Source organism: Calypte anna, chromosome 26, assembly GCF_003957555.1.
Source record: "Calypte anna isolate BGI_N300 chromosome 26, bCalAnn1_v1.p, whole genome shotgun sequence".
NCBI lineage: Eukaryota > Metazoa > Chordata > Aves > Apodiformes > Trochilidae > Calypte > Calypte anna.
In genome coordinates, this window is record NC_044271.1 from 1,754,997 (window position 1) to 1,769,477 (window position 14,481).

General features: G+C 47.3%; 1 protein-coding gene across 2 annotated transcripts in view; it reads left to right on the forward strand.

Moving 5' to 3' along the window:
* Positions 1–1,160: 1,160 nt before the first annotated feature.
* KCND3 (potassium voltage-gated channel subfamily D member 3) overlaps positions 1,161–14,481 on the forward strand; it is an 86,019-nt gene continuing 72,698 nt past the window's right edge. For both annotated transcript variants that reach the window (XM_008490559.2, XM_008490560.2), the window contains exon 1: positions 1,161–2,269. In XM_008490559.2, coding sequence (XP_008488781.1) covers positions 1,161–2,269 — 1,109 coding nt within the window. The remainder of the gene's footprint in view (positions 2,270–14,481) is intronic.

The window sequence follows — 14,481 nt, forward strand, 5'->3', positions numbered from 1 at the left end:
ATTTTATAGTAGAGTTAGAAGAGTGAAAAGGAAGTGAAAGTAAATACAAGCTAAACCAGAACTCTGGTTTACTGTACGAACTGTAAGTATCTGTAAGAACTCTGGCCAAAGATCAAAAAGAAAAAGACAATTCATGACTCGATCAGAACCACAGTAACTACTCTAACTCCAAGGAATGCTGACTTCCAGTGGCTGAGGAGCTGGACAACCTGGGGAATTTTTCATCTAAAAATAAGGAGTGCAGTGAAGGTTTTTCATTAACCTACAGTCCTTCAGTTCTCAAGGACTTCTGCCAGCCTGGAAATAACCAAGGTATAAGTTGTCCACCTTCAGGGCCTTCCCTTGTTCTGATGTTCTTGGCACTCAGCTGGCAGGTTAATCCATCAGCCCTCACACCTGGGATTCAGGCTACTCTGGCTCAGGGATTCTGAGCAATGTTACTCTGAAATCCAGAGTTTTCCTCTGTGGCACAGGGGAGGGAGGCAATATTTCACAGGATTAAAGCCCATCTCTAAAGGAAAGAGACCAGCAAAGAGCTGCTGCTCAGGCCAGGGCTTTGATTAAAGGTGGAAGCAAACTAATGAAAAGCAGAGATGATTTTCTGTCTCTCTCAACTGAAAAGATGTCCTTAGTGCACGATTCATTACATAGTGAATGTTTTTGAGACTGGAAACCCAGCTCAGTCCAGTCGGGGCTTTTCACAGCATTCTGCCTCCCGGGGTGAACTCCGTGGAGTTCTCAGCTCCTGCTTGACAGCTGGAGTTAAACTGATGTCTTACACCTGGGGAATTATGGATTAGTCTTGTTTGTAAGGAAGCAAATATAAATTAGTGTGTTTATGCTACTTTTAAAATTATTTTAATGAGGAATCATTTGCTATTTGAAATTTCAGTCTATAATAAAGCCATAACCCTGCTGAGCTCATTATCATGTTCCTGTTTAACATCATTCTTCACACGGAGACGAGGGCGAGGCAGTGGCTTTGAATTCTTGTGTCTGTTCTGATATTTGACTCTTTAACACGACGGGGAGAGACACCCCGCTTGACTCTCTGCTCTGTTTCTGTTTTGCTCTGTATTTTAGATGGAACTGATCTGACTCCCACCAGGTCTCAGGAGCAGCCCAAGTGTCTTCTGCAGTGAGCAGCGCTCGGGCTCACCATGGCAGCAGGAGTAGCAGCCTGGTTGCCCTTTGCCAGGGCAGCTGCCATAGGATGGATGCCAGTGGCCAACTGCCCCATGCCACTGGCTCCGACGGAGAAGAACAAGCGTCAGGACGAGCTGATCATTCTCAATGTCAGTGGCAGGCGTTTCCAGACCTGGAGGACTACACTGGAGAGGTACCCGGACACTCTCCTGGGCAGCACGGAGAAGGAGTTCTTCTTCAACGAAGACACTAAGGAATACTTCTTCGACCGGGACCCCGAGGTCTTCAGGTGCATCTTAAATTTTTATAGAACTGGCAAACTGCACTACCCCAGGTACGAGTGCATCTCTGCTTACGACGAAGAGCTTGCCTTCTACGGGATCCTCCCTGAAATCATCGGGGACTGCTGCTACGAAGAGTACAAAGACAGAAAGCGGGAGAACGCGGAGCGGCTGATGGACGACAACGACTCCGAGAACAACCAGGAAGGGTCCATGCCATCCCTGAGCTTCCGGCAGACCATGTGGCGAGCCTTCGAGAACCCCCACACCAGCACCTTAGCCTTAGTCTTTTACTACGTCACCGGTTTCTTTATCGCTGTCTCTGTGATCACCAACGTGGTGGAAACTGTCCCCTGCGGCACGGTGCCCGGGAACAAGGAGCTTCCCTGTGGGGAGAGGTATGCTGTGGCTTTCTTTTGCTTGGACACGGCTTGCGTGATGATTTTCACGGTCGAGTATCTGTTGAGACTCTTTGCGGCCCCGAGTCGCTACAGATTCATCAGAAGCGTGATGAGCATCATCGACGTGGTGGCCATCATGCCCTACTACATTGGTTTGGTGATGACCAACAACGAGGATGTCAGCGGAGCCTTCGTGACACTAAGGGTTTTCAGGGTTTTCAGGATTTTCAAGTTCTCTCGTCACTCCCAAGGCTTAAGAATCTTGGGCTACACTTTGAAGAGCTGTGCCTCCGAGCTTGGCTTTCTCCTCTTTTCCCTCACTATGGCAATCATCATCTTTGCAACTGTGATGTTTTATGCAGAGAAAGGGTCCTCGGCGAGCAAATTCACCAGTATTCCTGCTTCCTTTTGGTACACTATTGTAACCATGACAACACTGGGGTGAGTATTACTTTTTCTTTTGCTGAGCAGCAGGCGACCGTGTGCTGGGAGATCGACTCCAGTTACTCTTAAGCATTTTCCTGGGTGCATGTTGGAAAGGGGTAGGAACTGTTTAAGCCTTGATTGTTGCCTTACAACTTCTGCAATTTCTGCTTGTGTGTAGTTGTATAGAACAGAAAAAGCACTTACACCCACTTGACAAATGCTTGGCACCATGGTGAATGAGTGCAGGAGGAGCAGGGCTGTGGAGTAGCAGGTCCTGTTTTGCACTCTGTCTGCAGCAGAGAAAAGTCAACAGGAGTGGAGGTGGCAATGGGAGCTCGAGCTCTTTACAGACATTCATCTGAGCCATAGGTTGCACACAAGGTTTCTGGTGTAGGTTGTGTCCCCTCTCACGATGTCTCTCGTTGTTTGTTCACTTGACATGCCAGGAATTACAGATCTGCTGAATTCAAGGAGATACTGTGGGCTGTTACACTCCTAAAAATACTTGGTGTTCTCCAGAACGTGATCTGGTTTTCACTTAACTGAGCAGGATGCAGTCTTCTTGTCTGTGTTTAATTGTGAGTTTAAGAATTTCAAGTATGCCCACGGACAGGTACAAAGATAATGATATCAAAGCAAAGGAGATGCAGCCTGGAGGGCACTGTTTTTCCCCTTATATTTCATTTCTGTCTTACAGATGTTTCTACTGTGATTAGAGATTTGATCTGCTGTTTTGAACTGAGATCTTTGTAAGCAGAATGACCAAGGCCTCACCCTGATGGGTTATGTAAAAGCAAGCAGGCACTGCAGTCACCAAGTTATGGCTGAATGAAAGCTCCTGATGCCCCACATCAGAACCAGATCCCAAGTTTAGAGTCACTTTGCAAAGAGTTTTCCCTTTGGAGAGTTCAGCCAGGTTAATGGCCAGGTGTAGACAAATCTCATCCTTGTGATACAGTGACCACTTTTTCTCTGAACTGCTTTTGATTTTAAACATCTCTCTGTGCCTATTATACATGAACAGGCTCACAGTAGCACTTTTAAATTATTAAAATCATAATTCAGCTGTCAGAAAGGCACAGAATCTCAGCAGATGACAACCACAAGTCTGAAGCTCTTCATTAAGTGAAAACGTAGAACATGTTTGTCATAGTCACCAGGAGATCCCTTTTCCTCCTTTTTAACATCTAAGTAAAGTTTACAAGTTCATGTGGCAAAACCTGAGGATCCTTACCAAGCTGCCAGTGCTTGTTCAGAGATTAAAGCTGGGTGCTGGATCCCTGGACTCCCCCACCCCCTTTCCATATTCTGACTGGTCCTTACTGGTCAGCTACCAGTCTGCCCTCCCCACCACTGCATCCCAGCAGCTTCAGAGGGTCCTTCCAGCTCTCCTGGGTGGGCTCTTCGTGTGTCCTCTCCACGAGGGAGAAATGCCTGGCAAAACAGTTCCATTGCTTGGTTCCTGGTGGGACTCAGACTTGTCCTCTAGTGCCACATGCTGATGCACATTCACACCTACATGGTCAGATCTTTGTGACAGGGAGGTTGGGGTCAAGGCACCATTCTGTGGTGTTTGGGGACAAACCTGAGGTGTGAAACACGTGCAGAATGTGCTGGGGAGGAGCTGGGGCTCTGCTGCCATCCCTGCAGTGACTTGGAGCTGGGCTCTTTCCCTTCCCTTCTGAATCCATGGGCAGACAAACCAAAGGGCTCCTGAGGACTTTAAAGTGTCCTCAGCCTGTTGTAATCACAGGAATTGTAGATGACTGAGTGCCTTTATAGTGAGTTGACAAGAATTTTAAAAATTGGACATTTAAAGGTGGCTTTGTAAGTGTTCACTGGAAAAGGACACATGAAATGCTGGCAGAGCTTTAAAGCTTCAGCTTCTGGAGCTACTGATCTCAGCTTTTTGTTGCAGGGTTTTAATTAAAGGAGGTTCTCCAGCAAATAGGCTACCAGATAAGTTTAGTGTCATATCACTGACTTACAGGAATCTCAGAACATTATTTCCCTTTAAAGATTCAGCCAACAAGAAATTGTTAAGCACGAAGGTTTTCAACTCCAATCTGTACCCCTACACGTGGCTTCTTGTTTTGAACAGTGAAACATTTAAGCCCAGGTAAAGGAACATTTCCCTGCCACTGGAATTTCACCATTGCTTGTGCAGGTGCTTTATAGGAGTGATATGGAACATCCAGGATGTTATCCCCACGTTACTAAGACATTAAAAAATCAGTTCCATTTATATAAGAGGGAAAGTTTACTTCCAACAGACATCAAGGCTGGCATTAGGAAACCATTAACTCTCCTACAGTACAGTGCATCAGCTGCTGTTATTCCAGATTTCCAAGTATCTTTAGGATATAATTACATTTCCAGATTGACCCATAAATGCAAAGCAATAAAAATGCATTTCCTCTTGAAGGTGAAGCACTGCATAAAAGAGAATAAATGCTTCTTTTGGTGGGGTTACTGTGCAAATCTGTTTTGAGAAGAGGTCCTTAGGCAGTTAACAGCCTGAGGAGAGAGGTACAACAGTTTTTCTGAAATGGGAAACAAAGCAAAGGAATTAAATTATACCGACCCTGCATCTCTGATCCCTCTGCTCTGCTCATCAGCCCTGGTTTAACAGAGGCTGTTTTTAATTTAGCACGATTTAAATTTTGCTCAGGAGGTTTTATAATGAAAGCATTATTCTTGGGTGCATCTTAAATCAATCTGAATTACTGAAACAACTATTCAAAATTAATTCAAAATCAGCCCTCCAATTCATGCAGAAACATTTGTCCCAGGAGGCCAGCAGCTACCCATCTTCTCTCTTGCCCTTGTCTAAACCAGCAACACAATAAACAGGAGCTGTGCCAGCACCTACCCTTTTTCTGCAGAAGCTTTGGACCCCCAGGACCCTCCATCCCCTAATGCCAGGGCTGCCCAAGGAGGTGGGGGCACAGGGTGCTGGGTCCCTCCCTGTGCTTCGAAGTCCCAGTTTTGTTTCTAGCCACCAGTTTACACTTTAATTAACCCAAGTTTGTTACCAGAGCCTTGTTTTTATCCCCTTGTCCCTGCAGGGGTTGTGGATGGGGCACTCTCCTGTTTCTCTGCCCACCAGCACACGTCCCAACCAGGACTGCAGCATCAGACCCACCCCCACGCTAAACCCCAAATCATTTTTGCCCAGACCACGTCTTTTCCTGAGCTTTTTATAGCTGCTTTCATTTCACCTGACAGCAGCACTTCTGCTGCAGCCCCTGGGGCAGTGCACAGCAAATCCCAGCTGTGAATCCCCCAGTGCCACCACCCTGGGCACGGGGAGGGTCCCCAGGGCTCTGCAGGGCATGGCAGATGGGTTCCCTTGCACCCAACCTGGGGTGTCAGCACCCCCAGCCCCACCAGGGCAGGGGCAGAGAAGCCTCTGGTGAATCCTGGAAGGAACTGGCACTGAGGTTTTGGGGCCATTTCTGCCAAGAAAGCAGCAGAGTCAGAGGCTGCTGATGGGTTTTGTTCTGGTTTGAGCTCAGGGACTTGCTGTGTGGCTTTCTATGGCCTAACAACAGCTCAGGACCCTTGGGATGGTCCTGGGAGAACCTCTCCTCTGTCTGACTATTTCCATCACAATTTGCAAGTCCATGATGCCTCCCAGATCACTCTCCCTCTTTCAGATTTGGTCAATGAGTTTGCAAGCTCGGACACCACAGCCCTGCCCAGGGAATTCACTTAAAGAACCAGGTTAATGCTAGGGAGCAGAGAAAACAGAGATGTGCTGGCCTGGTTATGTCAACAGCCTGATCTGGAGCAAGACCCGAAATTCCTTGCAGTTTTGATCAGCAGAATGCTTGGAGGGAGGGCAGGAGTTCGGGGTCTCTTTGAGTCTGTCTGGGTTCAAGCCGGTTCCCTGTGGTTCTGACACCACATTGGCCCCTCTGGAAGCAACACCTTGCTTGTTTCTCAGGTTTTCTTTTTCATGGGAGAAATGAAAAAGTCACAGAGAAAGGAGATGGGATCTGAGCAGGAAAATATCCTGACAAGGACTTGCTGCCAAAGGCAGGAACCTCCCGGGCTCCTGCAAACACCACAACCCCGGTGCCAACAGCACCTCAGTGCCCAGACTGCTCCAGTGCAGAGCTGAAACCACCCGAGCTGGTTGTAACCTTCAGTCACCCTCCTCCATGCAAACGAGGAGGGCTTTGCAAAGTAAGGAAAAAATAATAAATCATCTCTGGAGTGCTGCCATTCCCAGCTCCTCCGGAAGGATTGGGTCAGTGATCAGACTGAGCCTGTCAGAAACTGCCACTGCCCAGCACCAGAAAAATGGCTTTAATAGAAACACTGCCTTGCATATTTAACATCATGGAGGGGAAGATGGATGAGATGTGGGATATTCCTTTGCAAAAGAGCTGGAATTCCATCGCTCACCCTTTCCCACAAAGCCAACAGCCCTGAGAGCCACAGGCCAAGAGCTGCTTGGATTTAATGCACAGAAAGTCCAACCAAACAATGGGCTGATGGAGCTACACAAAGAAGCCATTTTCCTGAGCTTCCATTCTCTTGACTCCAGCTTCATCTTAGACAAAATGTGTATCAATTTTCTTCTCCTAATGGATTTACAGATATTGTGTGCAAAATGTCTTTGTATCAGAAACGACAGATGGAACCTTTTCCCTTCACTATCTTGATGTGAATCTCAGACAAGCATCTCATTTTTCAGCTACTTGTATTCACCAGCACCCCAGAAGTACTAAAATACCTTCATTCATTCTCAGAGAAAGTGAAATTAACTGGATTTTTCTAAAAAAAAAAAAAATAATGATCTATTCTTAGGCTTTTAGTGGCTTTTGATATTGGCAATGATTGCACATATGTGCAAACACACCAGCTTTAATGTGGAAGGCAAAATAACTTTTCTGTAAAGTAAACTCACTGTGTGAGAAGTGAATTATTTTGAATAAGGCCAAGAAATGGTACTGGCTAAAATTGTAATGTGGCTGCTAAATTTACCAAGTGAAACCTTGGCAGAAATGCATCTATAGCAACTGATTTACAAATTCTTTCTAAGCTCCTCTTTCTTTCTTTCTTTCCTTTTTTTTTTTTTTCCCCCCTCTTTCTTTCTAGCCTGCATCACAGTAAGTGCCAGAGAAATACAGATTAAAGATAATATTGTATTTTCATTGGAGATGAAGGGAAGTGATTGGCTTGCTGACTGGATCTGAGCTATCTTTAGTCTCATAAAATGATAATTTCATAACAGCACTGACCCAGTAAAAGTAATTAGTTTGCAGAGATCAGCTGAAAATAAGGGACAGAGTAGCCTCTGCCAGTCAGAGAGCAGGGAAAGGGGAAGGGAAGTTAAAAGCCCTGCAACGAATTAGCCAAAACTAATTACATCTCTTAGCTGATTACAGCCCATCGAGTCAGAATCAGTTTTCAGCAGGAATTACAGAGCAGGGATGAGCAGGGAGGGAGTTTCTGGGTGACCTGCACATCCTGTCCTGCCTGGCACAGGGGTCCATGGGGCACTTGCAACAGGGACTGAAGCTCCTGCCCCACTTTAATACAAGGAGGAGAATGTGAGACAATTTAATTGCAGTTTCTGAAGGGATCTGTGCATTCTGGGCAGCTGGAGCCGGGGTTTGGAGTAGCTGTGACCAACGCCAGATGATTTCTAGGCTGAAGAGGAGTGTCCTGAGCACTGTGGTGCAATCACCTCGTATGAAAAAGGGAAGAAACTACACAAAAGGTGTAAGATAAACAGAAAAGCCTTTTCTCAGCCTAAACCAGCATTCCTGCCTGTCACCCATCACACTTAGAGCTGGGCTCTGCTCTTGGGTACCAGGGCCCTCCCACTGAGCATCACCTGGGTGATCCTTTCCTGGATGTTTTACCTGGGAGCAGGAGGACAGGCTGGGATCAGCTGAGCTCCTGGAGAGGCAAAGCCAGCAGAAACAGATTGTGCCTATTTAACTATTTACCTCTGCCACATCAGAGCACGTTCAAGGGCTGTAATTCACCTCCTAAAGTCACAAGTAAGTGTGGAAGAGTTATTTTTAAATCAATACCTAGCAGAATGCCATTGTTCCAACATTAAAACCTGCTGGGAAATCACTGGGAGTCACGTGGAAAGACAAAATCACTGCCTGCCAGAGGAGGAAACAATTTGTCATTCCTCTAAAAGGTGCAAGTTCTCAGCTGGCTTTTCATCCAGGTTCACAGCCTCAGAAATGGCACTGCAGCCCCTGCCTCTTTCTGACCCTCCTGACCCTGCCTTGGGCTTTCTCCTGCTCCCTGCCCGGGGCTGTGAGGGATCTGGGGATCAGCCTGGGGGTGGCTTTGCCACTCCTGGCACTCTCTGGATGTGTTTTCTCCCTCCTCCAGCAGCACTTCCCAGAGGGGCTGTGGGGTACCTGGGAGGGCATCCTGCTGCTTCCATCTGCCCCAGAATCATCTCACAGATCACCTTTAGCTTTTTCCCTTTGGGACCTTGGGCTGTACATCCCAGGAAGCCCTTGGGAAGAGCCTCTGCATCCAGGGGGAGCAGGCTGCAGGAACATCAGCTCCAGCCCAGACCCTTTCCAAGGGTGAAATCCCCCCAGCCACAAGCCCAACCCCTACAGGGGCAGCATGGAACCTGCACACCCCTGGGTTTGGGTGAACCCACAGCCTGGACCCACAGAACCCTCTGTAGCCCCCATCTCTGGCTCCTCTTGGCCAAGCCACGTGGGCTCCACACTGCCAAGGGCTCAGTGTTTCATTCCAGGTAATTCCCTTCCACATATTCCTGGCTTTGTTCTTCCTGAGCGTGGGACTCCCCTTTGCCACCTGACAGACACAAACAGGGCTGGATTTCTCATCTTTCCTACAGATCCAAGGTTTTACACCAGATGAGAAAAGAGCAGGTGCTAAAATCTTGGGTCACTTTCAGCCTTTAATAGTTAAAAGCACAGTCTTGAGGACAAGAGTTCACCCCACCACCAGATAGCTCCTTCTTTGTCTTCTCTGTACTAAGGAAAACACTTCTCACTACTCTGTATTTCTGCTTATTCTCTCACCCAGCTGCCACAATCCTCCCCTCCCAGTCTGCATCCTCTGCACACACTTTTGGGGTGCATATGGAGGCAGCTCATGAACAGTACACACTTCTCTCTGCATTTGTATGACCTGGAGAACAAAGGAGCCATCCTCCTTAAATATTAATTATAGTCACCGTGGGAAGAACAGAAATAGCACTTTATTTTTCAATTGAAAAGGATAATGCAAGCCAGCTATTCCTGCAACCTGATGCTTGGCAGAAGTAAGCTAGCTTCAAAAGGAAAGTGAGAATGAGAAAAAACTGCTCTGAGCTGCTTTCTCCTGGAGTCCATCTACTTCAGAGTCTTAGTTTGATCAGGAACACTCTTTGAAATCAAACTCAATCACCCAGCTTGGCTCCCAGAGCAGAGAGGCTTCAGAGCATGGGAACAGCATCCTTCCCAGTGAAACTCAGCTGGGAGATGCACTCCAGGAATGCCCCAAATGTGCTCTCACTGCTCATGGGCATTCAGCCCATGGGCCAGGCTAACATTAGTCCAAAATTAATCCTCCCCAAGATGTCTGCAGCAGGGATGCTTGGTTCTCCACAAGCTCAGCTCCTGGGGAGCCTCACTACCACTGACACAGAGAGAAATTTATTCTGCCCTGCAATTGATTTCAGAACCCATCCTCAGTTATAACCTGGCTTCACGTCTTTTGAGGCTTTGCATAGTTTCTTGGCCTTTTGTCATCACCACAGAGAAAAGCACCAGTTGCTTATTTCTGCCTCTCCAGAGGGAGCAGAGGCTGCTGTCACCCTGACAGACTCTGACACCTCTGCTACTCCGCTGCACGGGAGCCTTTTTCTGCTAATCAGTGTCTGAAATGAGTAGAAACAGGACTTAAATTTTCCACTTTCAACGTGAATCAATGAAGCATTCTTGCCAGCACACATCCCTCACTGTCACAGGCTGTGGCTGTGCTGCTGGGAGATTTCAGGCCTCTCTCCCACCCAGCTCAGCACCAGGGGGATGTCCTGGCTGCCAAGCTCACTCTCTGATCTCGACACAATAAACTGGAATATCCAATCCCGAGCTCCTGCCTGCTTGCCAGGCCTCTGGATGTGTGCAGATGGGCACTCAGGGTCAGCTCACAGGAGGCAATCACAACTTTTGCTCGGTGCCTCTTTGGTTCTCCTGCCCACTCACATCTGCCCGACCCTCTGCTCAGCCATCCCCTCACAGGACAGGATGAGTTCTCCTGCCTCAGACACTGCTCCAGCCCCTGGAACGAGCTGGCATGATATCCTGCCCTTGGCAGGCTAGAAGCAAGAGGCTTCAGCCCTTTTAGATGTTTTTCTGCTAGAGAGGAATAGAAGGGCAGATTAAATAATGGCAACATTCATTCAACAAGACAGCTGCTGGATGGAAATACACAAACCAGATGAAATTAGGTAGAAGTCATCTCTCTTGCTAAGGGTCAAAACAAGTAGTAAGCCCAAAGATTTTGGGCTGCAGAGGGCTGATCAGGATGAATTCCACCACTAATGAGCTTAGTGAATAAGCTCATTACCTAACGAGCTCTATTGAACAAGCTTGATTTCCAGCCTAGGGAAAGCTTTCTGAAGAGATAAAATGTAGGTAAACAGCTCCATCAGTTTACATACAGAAGACACATCTGTAGCTCAGGAGCAGTCACAGTCATTGTCAGATTCCTTCCTGAAGGTGTAGATGTCAGGGGGGATCAGAAAAGCAACAAATGGTAGAGGCTCATTTCCAGGTTTGACCTTTTCCTGCAAATCCTGGTGCAAACAAGGCACCAACAGGACTTGCTAAGACACCCACATCCTAATAACTTCCCTTCAGCTTTAACAAAGGGCTGCTCTACCCTCCATGGAAGACAACACAGAACTAAAGATTTTGATGATAAAACAGGTGTTTGGTCTCTACATATTCATACATATATGTTTTTATATATTTATATATATAAACCTAGGCATGCCTGCCCTCCAATGCACATCACAGGGTAAATAACCATGCACAGTGCTCACTCCTGCATGTCAGTAAATATCCACATGACTGCAGCACCAAAGTCTGGCACCACATTTACTGTGAACTGAAAATTAGTTTCAGCAGCTTCTATGATTCATTTTTGGTGGGGAACAAAGGAGGTGTTGGCAGGTGCCTCTCCAGCCATGGCAGGGGCTCTGGGATGTCACAGACAAAGTGGCAGCTGGGGCCAGGCTGTGTCTCTGTGTCCCTCCAGGCTGCTTTACTGACAGCTTGGGCAGAGCCTTGCAGTTCCATCCATGTAAATAATTTTTAATGGCTCTGCCCACTCTGATCACAATGTGATCAGGAGTAACTTCATTACAGTCAGTGAGTCACAGCAGTGACAAACGAGTGGCACTGGAATGGGCTCTGTGCCTCTCAATAGGTCAGCCTGTAATGTGGGAGCCCTGTTCTGCTTTATGGGAAAGCCATTATGGCAGGAGATGCCTTCTGGTGTCTGGGCCTCTGCAGGGCTGTATCTCATCTTTTATGTTCTCAATGCTTCCCCTGGACATCCCAGGAGGAGTGGCTATTTCCAGCTGGCAGCACTGGATCCTCTGTACCCAAGGCACTTAAGAAAACTGTTGGGTAGGATTCGTGTGGAGCCATTAATAACTTCTTCCCTGGCAATATCCAAACAGAGTGGGCAGGCAGCACATCTACCACCTATAGCACTCGATTATACAATAAATTAAATTTGCCCACTAAATCATCACAAAGTGAGAGAAAGAGCTGTTACCTGAGCATCTATGCACAGTAAATCCTGTATCTGCAGTGTGAAATACTTGTGATGAAAACTATTGGGTGAGTAAGAGCCAGTCAGACAAGGATCTGTGGGATTGCACAGGAAATAAGGTGCAGGGACACCTGCAGAGGTGCAGAGGTGCAGGGACAGAGGGTGACCTGGTAGTGGGCAGTGCAGTGAGGGTAGCAGTAAGCAGCTCCAGTGCTTTTCTTCCCAATGTGCAATACAATCTAAATAAAATATCAAAGAACTTGATCTCCTCTCGGATAAGAGGAAAGAATGGTAAAAAAAAAGAAAAAATCACACAGAATTTTAGATGACAGATTAAAAGATATTCCATGGCCCTTCCTGCTTTACGGGGAAAGGCTGAAAATGATTTAGCAAAACACCACCAGAAGTTGTTTCTTTCTCTGGCGCTGATTTATTATTTAATACTAAAATACTATAAATAACAAATCTGCAGAATCATCCAGCCAAGAAGTGTGTGCATGGATGTAAAGAAGCACACAGACAGCTCAGCAGACTCTGCCCAGGGGTTGTCCTGCAGCTCTGTGCCAGTGAATGAGCAAATGTCTGTCCCACCCCTGCCTCACCCCCCCTGTCCTGGGGGTGTTTCTGTCACCCTACTGCCCTTCCTCATATCAAACTTTGCCTGTGAGTTACCATTTTGAATAGATTATTTGCACGTTTTGCCAGGAGGAAAACCAGCTGGGAGTAAATTAGATTGAGTGAGTAGAGGAAAGGTTCTTCAGGACTGTAAGACATGAAAAGCAATCTCACAATTATATATGATAAAACATAGCCATAAAATAAAAGACTGAAGGCCTGAGTGACTGGGCATCGATGCAAAGTGGGTTTTAAATGTTACCATTCAGATGTGGCAGAAATCCCTCTTGCAAAAACTGAGTGATGAGTGGTAAAAACCAAAACCCACCACAGAGCAGGCAGCCCTGAGGACAGACATGGCAGAAGCACACACAGGTCCCTCTGCCTAAGCCATCATTTCTGAACTCTTCTCCTCTCTCAGTGTTCTGACTTTCACACTCTTCAAGAGGGGTGAATCAGTGCTGCTGGGTCCGAGGAGCTGCAGCACCAGACGTGCACCCAGTCACCTCTGTTTTGTTCCTCACGTGTTTTTATAAAGTCATCATGTGGGAACTTCACAATAAAATTATCATCTTTTTTAGTGTGCAGACACATCAAGAAATTGCCCTTTGTGTGCTGAGAAACTCAGTTCAAGTTGATCTGAGCTCAGCCAGGGTAGGAGGGGAATTCCAATCCCCTTTTGGAGCTCTGTGCTGGGCAATACTTCTCGAGGCTGTGCCTGGGCTGAGGTGTCACTGAGCAACCTGAATCCTGCTCTGATTACACACGTGAACACTTCAGCATCCCAGGGAGTGGTAGGGAATGAAGTCTGAAATTTCAGAGATTAGATTGATGAGGAGTCTGTACCCAGCTGCCAGTGGAAGTCCCCTTCTTCCTTCCCAACAAGTGTCCTGTGCTCACAGATGGCTCACAGGATCTGCCACTCCTGGCAGCAACCCTCAGGAACATTCTGGTGTAAATTCCGTAGCTATTGGCTCTGTCCCTGCCTTTCCTGCCAACGTGGAGAGGGGAACGTGAAGGAGCAGAGCTTTGGGGCTGTTTCAGAGTGGGGGAAGTGGGTGACCATGCTGTGGGTCACAACCCAACTGCTGCAGCACTTCCCTTGCTGAGCAAGCAGCTGTGTCTGAGGTGACAGTGGTGACACGAGATGATTTCAGAGACAAATGTTCCCCCATCTCCCTATTGACACGTGGGATGGGCAAACCAGATTTACTTTGGCATCTCATTCACATCTCAATCCATCTTCCCTGGTACTTTCCTTTCCTCCCCTCCAGCCCGTGCAGGGAAAGGTCAATCAGTTTAATTACAGATGTTAACACAAACGTGCCACTTGCAGCTCTTCCCAGTGTGCTCAGGCAACTGGAACTCTGCTGCACATCCCTCCTGATTCCTGCACCAAAAGTTACACCTACAACTTCCCTCCTGCAGCAAAGGAACCTGCCCTGTGGTCCCTGGTCACAGCAAAAGATTTTTCTTTTGAAAAGACAACAAAAGAAACAATAACTGAGGAGTACTGAGTTCTGAGGACATTTCTGCAGCTTTACCAGCACTGTCAGAATGTGCTACAAATATTTATAAAGCTTCACAGCCTTCCAAAGCCAACACTCACACCTCCAGTTCAGAAATGCAGTCAGCCCATGATAAAGGATTCCCTGCTGCCTGCTTCCAGTGGAGCCCATCCAGACCCTGGGCACCACGGGGAGCTGGGGGAGCCCTGATCCCCTGCATGACACTGGGGATGGTTTTACTCCCAAATTTTAAGGCTGAGGTTCTCAAAGCCTCCAGCAGATCCCAGCTCTCCTGGGTGGTTTTGAAGCTCTCAC